The sequence below is a fragment of the Hemibagrus wyckioides genome, linkage group LG03, assembly GCF_019097595.1.
Source record: "Hemibagrus wyckioides isolate EC202008001 linkage group LG03, SWU_Hwy_1.0, whole genome shotgun sequence".
Lineage (NCBI taxonomy): Eukaryota > Metazoa > Chordata > Actinopteri > Siluriformes > Bagridae > Hemibagrus > Hemibagrus wyckioides.
In genome coordinates, this window is record NC_080712.1 from 15,284,173 (window position 1) to 15,295,397 (window position 11,225).

Consider the following 11,225-nt stretch of genomic DNA (forward strand, 5'->3'; position numbering starts at 1 on the left):
CACATGCCAAATTACATTTAATGTTTAACTGCTTTGCAAATTCCAGACCTAGCAAGACGTCATCATTTAACTTCAGCATATCACAGAGTGGAAGAGGAACAAGAGCACACAGTACAAACAGCACAGTATATTATACAAGCTGATGATCTAAAAAGAGATATTGATTGTGTTTACACATGGCGCCTCTGTGCCTAAGAGATTTAGCTCCTCAAAGGCCAAAACTGATTATAAATAAGCAAATAAATCCATTTTGGAAATAGAGGTAAAAGGTTGGGTCTTATCCTACGAGAAATGCTATACAGCAGTCAGAAGTGCATAAACACACACACACACACACGCACCTTACAAATGAAAGCTGTAAATATTCGACTTAGGACTATATGAATTTTTTTCATGTGATTGTGAGGACAGTTGGTCCTTTCTAGTCCTCACAAAGAGCTCAAAGAGCTAAACTCATGTACACACGCTCAGGAGTTATATCACACATCCAGTGTTAGAACTAAATGGACTGAGACCAGGCCAAATGTCAACAGAGGCTAAACAGGAAGAGAATGCTGCTCAACCTGCTTGGTTCAGAGACTACAGTGTCAGCAAAGTCCTGATAACATCACTCAGCTCAGGTGTCTCCAACAGACCAATTCTGATAAAACAATACCAGCTAATACATGTAAGATCTACAAAATAAAGCATGTTTATGGATGTTTGATATAGTTACTTCGTTTGAAATTGTGTATTTTTGTTCTGGTCAGACGGAAGAACATCCTTCACAGGGGGCCTCCACCTCGCCCATCCCCATGGACACTGGACCCAAAGACCACATTCCAAGCAGATATTCTTAGCCCACAGGGGCCTGGGTGTGTGGAGATTGCTTATGAGACAGTTAGTTTAGAGATAACTAGGTAGCTCTGTAACTGTATTTGAGCCTGTTCCAAAAATGAATGTAGGAACTGGAGTAGTAATCAGACTACAGACACTAAGCAGCTACGGTATAATGAACTCAAAGCACTGCACACACTAAATTAACCCACCTAATAGCAGCATATATATCCAAAGACTTACACAAACAAAACAAGTGGCAACACAGTAATCACACAGGTGACAGCTCTCTGTCTCTTCCTCAGTAGAGATTGATTTCCTTTCAGTAAGCGCTCTGTGAGCGAGTGCTCTCTACAAGGCACTGGTAATGAGAGGAACAGATGTGCTCCCTGTGGTCTCATGTTCAAGACCAGGACTGGCACCATGTCAGGATCAGGCCATGTTTTACACATGCTGTGTCCATGTGTGCAATCTGGCAGGTCAGCTGTGTGTGTAACGCATTTACAGTTAGAGACAGCGCCACTTCTGGCACTGATGACAGACCCACAAAGATCACTCATGTGAAGTTTTGCATAATTTGGCATGAAAACCTTATCGGCAGATGCCATGGGTACCATGAGGACGGCCAATACTCAGAAGTGATATCAATGTCATATAAAAAGTCGAAAATGAGACTGGGACATGGTAATACATTAATTGCAATAAAGGACTCAGTGGAGTATTTTGTCCCTCTCATACCAAGCAACAATTTGCCAACATTTTTACTTTAACTAAAGTATGCCATGTCGATCAGTTTATAGTTAGAGAATATTCATAATACAAATTCCACTTATCACACATCACATTAAAGCATCTATAAGAAGTCATCAGCCTCTCTTTTTTCTCCCTTTTAAATAAGACAAATAGAAAATACCAAGTAATGTTACCCAGAAAGCGCAGTCTTCTATTTTGAGGACTCTCCATTCTGGAAAAACATACTGACCATAACAAAGCGCTGAATAAAAAAAATTCTACTTAAAGTAAGCTTCATCATATCCTTGACTGTATGTGTTTCTTTGTTAATCAGCACATTTTTAATCATTTTTTATTATAAGCAGATTTTGTGAAGTGGCCACTATAAAAGTCCCTGTGAATGATCTGTTACTATATAAACAATAATATATTAGAATATAGACCTGTGCTGTGCCATACAGCCTGGCATTACCTTCTGACCAATAAGATTTGAGATCAGATTCAGAAAAGCTAACTCAAACTTGATCAATTTTTTAGCCCTTATAAAAGACTGGGTTCATTATATTTCCTTTTTGGGGCCCGTGATTATAATAACATGACCCTTGACAGGGGCACAAGAGTCATGTTAGCAGCCTTGGATGCAGAAATGACTTAAGATTTTGACACATACTTGACCTGGTCTCAAAGTGGAAAAGTAGCTAATCAGTACTGACACATACATGAGTGCTTACACATGAGCGGATCTGGTTTCACTAAATGAATGCAACTTCAAGGTCTTGAGCAAACACAGGACAAGCTACAGTACATGTTGCATCAATTCAGGCTGAGTCCCTGTTTTCCACTGGTAACTGATGATTCTAATCCGTAATTCTGGACCAACCCTAAAAAATATACGCAGGTAGTTCATCTGAGCTCTTCAGTGCGAGCGCTATTATACACCTGTTCACTCGAATGCCTACAGCTTATTTATAACCTTAAAGTGAGAAGGTTTCAACCTCTAGGCATGACTACCTGAACATCATTTGTGAGTGTAATGCATGTCTATTCAGGGTCTGTGAGGGTGTGCATGCAACAGAAATACCTCTCTTCTTGTACATATAGCACACATCTGCCTACACATAGAGGCGCAGGAGTGTCTGCGCTTTTGTGAGTATGCAGTAAGGCATGTAGGCAGGAGCTCTCTTTCGGTGATGGTTTCCATAACAAGTTCTGTTCAAACCGACTTGGCTGTTTACTCTTGAGCTTGCAGAAGCATTTCTCAGTGATTACTCTAACTTGAAGAAACACACTTCCTTTAATGGAAGTAACAGGTCCATAAAAGGCTGACCGCAAACTTACATGGAAGGACGACGCAAACACCTTTGTGTCACATTTTAAGCAATAAAGCACAGTCCGCACGAAGAGTGACACAAAAGGCCTATAATGGATCGTTTTCCATGCATAATTGATGTAAATGCACGTGGAGTAGCATTAGTGAGGTGCAGACTCAATAAAAAAGGCTGTTTGATGTGTGCACTTCAGTGCTGTGATAATGGATTCAGAGTGAGAGCAATCGAGGTCACCAGCTGCTCCTTCCTCAGTCAGTATCACTGCTGTCACATATCATTAACTGTCATTCGATCATTTTCGACAAGTGCGGCATAAGAACAATATCCACACTTTCCAGAATTGTAGAAAAAAATTTTTCCCCTAAATATACATGTGGAAATTAGTCTACATACATATGCTCATCCACAAACATCATCATTTCCAAAGCAGACCCCAGGTGTTTCCTGTCAGTGCTGGAAATATAATGACTGACCAAACTTATCATCAGGTCAGCAGCTTCAATGGAGGTTGTGCTTCCAGTAATATCTAATCTGATTTTGAGTGCTTCTTTCTGAGGAAGGGTGTGGTGGCATTTATATAACCCCAATAAAATACTTCATTTAAATGTATTCAAATGTGCTTTAGCTGACTGTTGGCATTATCATACCGTACATCTGAACTTTCAGATATGGCAGAATCTAGCTCTCTTTGCCTCTGCCCTATGCTGAATTCTACTCCAAAGAAAACCTACAGCCAGCAGACAGACATATAGAGCTTTATCAAACGTTTTATCAAATGTCTGTATGAACCTCCATTTGGAAATCCAGTGAAATGCGTCATGATTTTATGCGTCATCCTGGCATGTTTATGTTACGAAGCGTTCTAATATATTGGTTTTGTCTGCACCCTGTTCTTACACTGGTTAGTTACCATAATTCAGTGTTCCTATCTGTTCTGCGTCATCTTTCCTAGTTTGGTTATATCTGTCCTGCTGTTACTGTTCAGCATTGCAAAATCTTATCATGCTTTTCGTCCCGTTAAGTGCATGCCTCGTTTTTCTGTGTTCAGTGTCTTCTGGTTCTGATCCTCGCCTGCTGTTTGTGTATTCATTAAAGATTATCCTGTGTTTTGACCGATGCTACAGACACTCACTACAATTTCTGGATTAGCTAACAATAAAACACACAGTGACTTGACACATGTGCATCCTGCCTCTCACTTCCGCATGTTGCATGTACAATGTAAACATACATGATTTTTATCAGGCCTCAGACTTCTAAACTCTGGATTTATAGTTATAGTTATAGGGAAAATGAATTAACGCCAAGCAGTATAGAGAGAGAGAGAGAGCAAAGATGAAAAAAGAACATTTTCCTAAAAGAGTAGGTAATAAAACTCAGTGGAGAAGAAAAACTGAAGTCATAAAGTTAGAGAGCTCAGAAGCTGTTTTTATTAACGTAGCATAGAAAATGTTTCTCAAATAGCCGTATTCAGACCCTTAGGTGTGCTTAAAAGTAGAACCATCACATCTCTGTCAGCAGGTATCGGCAGATCGCCAACAAACTACAAACCCCTCGAATCACATGACCACTCACATGATCCATATCCCTATTCACAATTTTTTGGACTTTTGAATACACTCCTAATGACAAAGTGAAAAACCCAGTCATTTCACTCGCGTTGTTTTGCCATACATATACCAGATCAGACCGGAGTTTGTTTCTGCATTGTCTAATCTGTTTATATCACCTGTCCCTGTGCCTGTTTGATATTTCTACACTTCTGCCCTTCTGGTTTCTCTGCCCTGGTTACTGTCAATAAACCTACCTGTTTCCTGTACCTACATAATACTTAACAGAAAAGGTAAGTTGGGGTATTTAGGAATGTAAATAAGATATTGTTTGTTTGTTTGTTTTTTTGTTAGAAATTCTTTAATTGATTTACAATTACTAATGTAATTAAAATAAATTTTAAACTAATAAGAATTAGTAAGCACCGCAAATGGCTTTATAAGCGAATCTGAACTAAAACATAGTGGTGAATGAGGCAATGATCATCAATTTCATGTAAGCAAAATGGACAAATACCATAATGGTTAAAAAAAACAAAGCAAACAAACAAACAAAACCCAAGCTCAACAATTTTGCCTATTTTGAGATATACAGTATATGGGGTTTGCTTTAACCCTAAAAAATTAAACCACTCAATGCATTTAATACTCTTTTGACATCATGTAAGCTTTATGTTCTTACACGTTTCTCATTCAAAGTCTAGTCTGGTTAAAAGAACTTGGTATAAAAGGCCATTAAAAAGTAAAGTTGTAGCCAAAAAGGTCTAAGAACCTGCATTTATTGCTAGTATATTAATTCACTTACCATTGAATATAACCTAAACGTTTCAGCTTGACAAAAACAAGACATGTGACATATCTATATTTGCAAATCTCATTGCAATCTTATTCGATTATTAGCTTAAAGATGTTGTAAGAAACTTTCATCTGTGCATAACAAAGCCGTTTAACCGCAAACGTACAACCAGTGGTAACCAGGAGTAGCTCCAATTATACCAATGACTACAAGACCTTTATAATGCATAACCAGTCAAGAAAGTTTGAATGAATTGAAAAAAGACAGAAGCACAGAACTTTAAGATTCAGCTAGATCAGAACCACAATAAACAAGAAAACACATCAGGCTGCATGAAATCCAGTTACACAGATTTAAGGTTACGAACTCCAGATGTTTTCTGCTGGCATGAACCACACAAGATCATCAGTCTAAAAGATGTTATCAGTCTAAAAAAATGTGATCTATTTCTAATCCGGTGCAGATTTTCAATTAAACAATCAAAATGTAAACTTAATCACTGGGCGTCTGTCACTTAAATCTTGATCATGTTTAAGGATGACAAGAATAATCTACTGTTTGTAGCAGTTTCATTGAATTTGATAAGAACGTATTTTGTTCAGCTTCATCTTATTCTCTTTGGAGTTGTACTTAAATTGAAGTTATGAATAAACTACAGAAATGTTGATTATACATAGAGTCTGTCTTCTGCGTCTGTGTTTTATTTCATTTTATTTGATTTTAGACAAACTTGATTACTTTGTAGGACTATATTGAAGTGCATGATCGGACAAAGATAACAAGCAGGTCTGCAGCGGAACTGTGGCAAGTTAAATACCTGGCTGATCTATTTATTAAACTACATATCAGTATATCTCACAGAAACTTTAATCAGATATCGAGTTATTTTACTGTTACACAGAACTGCTTGACTGTTAAATATTAAATATTTATTACCTTAGGATCTTCTAGGACCTTATGTCTTACTTAGCAACCCTGTTCCCTATTTAGTAACTCAAAGTGCACTGAAGGTGTGTAAACACCAGAGACAGTGTATAAAGTAATAATCAAACACTAGAAGTTAAAAACAAACTAGCAACTGTTCGCATATAGTGTTTCGCACACTGGCCTGGCTCCAAGTGAATTAGGCAATTTAAGCTGCAGATGATGTGTGCACCACTTTGGGATAGAAAGAGGGGTGGGGGTAGTTCTTCACCCCCTTTACACCCTGCTGTTACGATTTGCCTCTCAGTACTTTTTGACAGACTTGGCAGGGGAAACAGTGAGAGACATACAGACTGACTTCTGTGCCAGACCCCTCTTGGCCAAGATAGCTCTTTTCTTCACAAGCCATAAAAAGCTCACTTTGTGAAGAGACGATGGATTGAAGACAGAGTCGCTCCTAAAAAGCTCTCATACATTCAAGCAGTTAGATCATTTGCCACAACATGCTGTCCCCAGCTAATAAGGTCAGTGAACGTACATTAAAACCAAAGATAGATATACACAGAGGCTTGGGTTTATGATTGTTTTTCTTTGCACTACACGTATCTGTCCACTGAGGTTTGCATAGAGATTGGAGATGGACAAAGAAACCAAAAAAAAATGTACCTGAAATACACCTCAGGAGCAAAATTCAAAGCAAGGCAACTCAGCTGTGTTTTAGCCAGAAAACAGGTGGGAGGGGGAGGAAGGGGGAGAGGCAGGGGGGCATTGAGGCACTCTGGAGTGTGTACCCAAAGAAGACGCTGACATCGGACTCTTTCCCGTCCAGGCAAAGGAGTCACTTTCCCTGCATAGCTGCCTTCTACAACTAGCTGCTGTGAGACTGTGTTACTTCCCAATCATCTTCCCACATTTAAATTCCCAGATGTCACAGACAGTAATACGCACGCTGCCTATTTGTGACGTTAGCACACAAATTTATCAATTTTCTCCTCATTAACATATTACTGCAGGAGCTCATTATGCTGCTGTAGCTGCTCACTTGCTGAAAAGCAACACTCGTAGATGAAACAGTAAAGGAGCTAGCAAATAATATAGTAAAGGAATTTTAACCAGTGGGTTAAAAAATCTAAAGAAAGCAGAACATCTCAGTCCAAAAATCACTTCCAGATTGTTTCATCATGATATTCTTTTGTGTTAATCGTCACTTAATCTGCAGTGTGACAGATTATGATGGCCTTGGCAGCTGCAGCAGTGTGAGGATTGTAGAGATATGATAGCTTGACCTTATTTTAAGTACTACACATGGACTTTTGTAACCACACGGCATAGACTGAGACTTCACAAGGAAACAAGCCTACACAAATAAACCCAAACTATATAGCTTAATCACTAACCCAGTGTATTACTGATCAATAAACATTCAACCTGGAGAATTTCTGTTATATTTCATCACACAAACAAGCTAACACTTTCAGAAGGACAGAATTATATAACCACAGCATTTGCAGTCTGAATATAAAACCACAGGGGAAAAAAAAAAGAAGACATGGAAGTCTTTTTAAAAGAGCAAACAGGCGTAGGAGTGAAAGAGTGCACAATCTGGCCATGTGTTTGTAAAAAGCTGTTTTACAAACAGAAAGGTCTGGTGTTTATGTATTCCAATGTGCTTCCATCTTATTTCAAACACCACACCCTACACATCCACACATTATTCCTTGAATTAAAGGAACCCTGCATCACTTATTATAATCGTTATGCTTATGGTACAGGGTTTTTTTGTTATTTATTTATTCCTAATTTGGACAACGCTACTAAATAGAGAAGAAAAAGCTATCTGTCATAAATCCTGCCAATGCATCTTTCTGAACAGCTGTCTGAGCAGAACTAGCAAATATCTCCAGATACTCCAAGAAAAACCATTCACTGCGGGACGTCCAGACCAGCTGTTGTGTGAGTTAGTCGTTTTGGACAGAGGAAATCTGTGATGATTAGGAAATCTGTGATGATTAAGATTCTTGTGAAAAACTCTACACGAGTGCTTGCTTTTGGATACCACAGACAGCACCGATTGAATGGAATCACATGTTGATATTAGCTTTCAATCAGGCATTCTTTTCTTCCAACATCTCAAAACCAGACCTTTCCCTATGTTAAAGAAAGATGTCTATTCCCATGGGTTAATTGTAACATGTTATCTTGATCACTGATCAAATCTGACTGTCAAATAGCAGAACCAGAAGGCATTACGATGACACTATTTTAATTGGTACACACTGACAGTTAAACAAACTCTAAAACAACGCCTCAATATGTTATATGTTTTACAAAAATACATGTATAAATAAATATGAACATGTATGCTCTCTGCATACAGAGGATCTCAAGACTAATGTCTTGCTGGACTGAGACAAGAAGGCTGTGTTAGAAGAAATGTTATATGTGAAGCATCCTTAATACTTTATTAGCTGAGAGTCATGGATTCATTATTGCCATCAGTAATTTTTCGGAAAAGAAAAAGTGGTCTTGTGCTCTCTGTATTTAAAACGTATAAGCATTAATAAACATCTTTTATGTAAATTACTAGAATTATGTGAACTAGCTGGAACTACTATGAAAGGTACGCTGTTACACTAAATTAATCAACACCTTTTGACCCAACCAGATTTGTAAATTCAACCATACTATAGTTTAAAGTGTTTAACAGACGCAGAATTTTGTTTCACTGTTCAATTTCATTTCAGAAACTAAAGAACTGTGTGTATCAATATCAGTAGAGCTGTGATTACCTTAGGCCTCGTAATATACAACCGTGCTGATATTCAATCAGTACAAGAGCATACTTGCTCATGCAATATGGCTTTTATACCACAGTTCTATAAACAGGAATGTAATATTGAGTGAGTAACTGACATTTCAGACAAAATATGGCCAAATATTAGGTATATTTTTGCACCATTTATGAAAATAGCTCTCAAAGAAGCCTCAGCTGGATAGAGAGATGTGTGTGATAATGCAATGCACAGACTGACTAACAGCCTGCGAGGAAGTAAAGTACTGACTTCAAACTAACAAACCATTGCTAGAATTGGAATTAGTCAACACAAATAAGCACAGTAATACAAACAGTGAACATATAGCAGTGTTGTGCTAAATAGCAGCACTCTGTGAATGTCACTTGCCCAAATTAGTGGACTGGAACTAAATGTCGTAAGGTATACCTTATAAAAGCGATTGTAACTGTAATGCCAAAGAAACAGACCTCTGAACCTAATATCCAAGACATTAAAGTAAGTAGACAATGTTTCACACATTCAGCGCTTAATCTAGGTGAAGCAAGGTTAATCACTTTAACAGAAGAGTGCTGTTTTAATTCCCTACATGTACAACTGAGCACAGTAAGTCTGTTCAGAGAGAAAGAAGGGCATACCAACCAAAGCGTTTCTTGTTGCCGTGGGCATAATGGGCAAATAGGGAAAAAACAGACTTCACGGTCGGGGAATTAATGATTTTGTTTTCTGGGAAAGAGAAGCTAAGTGTCAGTGCTGTGAATAGATGAGCTCACTGGTCTGTCTTGGGTTTCCCTAAAAGTGCTACAGCATCTATCTTAAGACCATCCTGAGACTGTAGGGCAACAAATCACTTCGGACACTTTGGACTGTTTTGGACGATGACGGCATAACATTTTAGGAAAGCTGAAAGGCCAGGGAGTGTTTTGGTCTTGCTATAAAGTCTAAACCCGGGATATTACACCAAGGAGGTTAACATCAGGTGACCGTGGCAGAACTGGCAGGTGGGTATTTTGAAACTGGCACGGCTTCGCTGTGAATAGGGCAGGGAATCCCTCTGCTGTTGTCCTCCAGTTCAGTGTAGGAATTTGCAACTGACACCGAATGCAATTTCTCATTCTCAGACACCATAAAGATAAACCACTTCTGCAAACTATAAATCTCCCCACTACTGTCAAGGTTTAATGGCATATCTAGTTATATAGATAAGTGGGAATTTCCTTCCTGGTAATCCTTCTAAATAGTCTGATCTGAACGCTGGAATACCAGACAGGTTCTTCTACACCCTGACACCACAAGCAAACTACTATGCAAACCAGCACTACTCAATACTCCTCTACTGTCAGCGTTTAAAGGTATATCCAGGTCAGTCATGCCGTCTGTCCTATTCTAAATGTCAACATTGCTAAACAGTACAGCAGCGCTTGGTGATGGTGATGATGATGATGATGATGATGATGGAATAAATGACTGACATTAGACATGCGCACGAGCCACTCAAAAAGTTTCACCGCGGTGAACGACATGCATTGTTTACGGACGCTGTCACGAACGAAACATGACCAGGAAAGCCAAGTCCAATCTTTTATATTGGTGATGGTGTGAAACCTGTGTCTCACCCGCACAAGGTTGCTGACAGCTGCCTGTACAGCGGCCACGGGCGCACTGAGGTCAGGAATCGCTTTGCCATCAACTTCTCCCTCCTCGTGCATGATGACCAGGTGAGATATCTGCTGAGCCACCGGCTCCAGGATACTCTCAATGGTTTTCGTGTGAAACACCGGCATCGTGGAATCGCACACTCTAACTGGCAAAATAAACGCGGCACGACTCTGTCTCACAATCCACCCGGTATTTGCTTCAAGGACAACCCTCCGACCCGTGCAGTCCCCAGGCTTTTCCCCGTCATGCGGTAATCATGAAATCCCCGGGTCACTCCTCCACACACGGATGGCTTCTGAAGCAGCCGGCCCCCCCGCCGAGTGCAAGCCAACGCACGACCTGAAAGAAGCAGCACTTCGCAACCAATCGGAGCTAACGCGAAGATCCCGGGCGTAGCTCTGATTGGTCCGCGCTGACGCACCCGATATACCCCGCCCCCAACCTTGCCAAGGGCGCCAGTGCTTCACAAACAACGTAATGTGTCTTGTGCCCAAACATGGGCCGGGCTGGAGTTACGCAGAGAGAATTCCATACATCACGTATGACTAAATTATAGCAGTGCCTTTTTGAAACATGTACCTAAGTAACTGATACCCGGCTGTAAAGCAGTGTGAGAATCTCCATACTT

The 11,225-nt window shown here is 39.6% G+C and overlaps 1 protein-coding gene across 4 annotated transcripts in view; it reads right to left on the minus strand.

Moving 5' to 3' along the window:
* The window catches only part of vcla (vinculin a), a 40,856-nt gene extending 29,931 nt beyond the window's left edge, over positions 1–10,925 (minus strand). For all 4 annotated transcript variants that reach the window (XM_058386084.1, XM_058386082.1, XM_058386083.1 and 1 more), the window contains exon 1: positions 10,555–10,925. In XM_058386084.1, the coding sequence (XP_058242067.1) occupies positions 10,555–10,722 (168 nt within the window). In that variant the 5' untranslated portion in view covers positions 10,723–10,925. The remainder of the gene's footprint in view (positions 1–10,554) is intronic.
* Between the last annotated feature and the right edge of the window lie 300 nt (positions 10,926–11,225).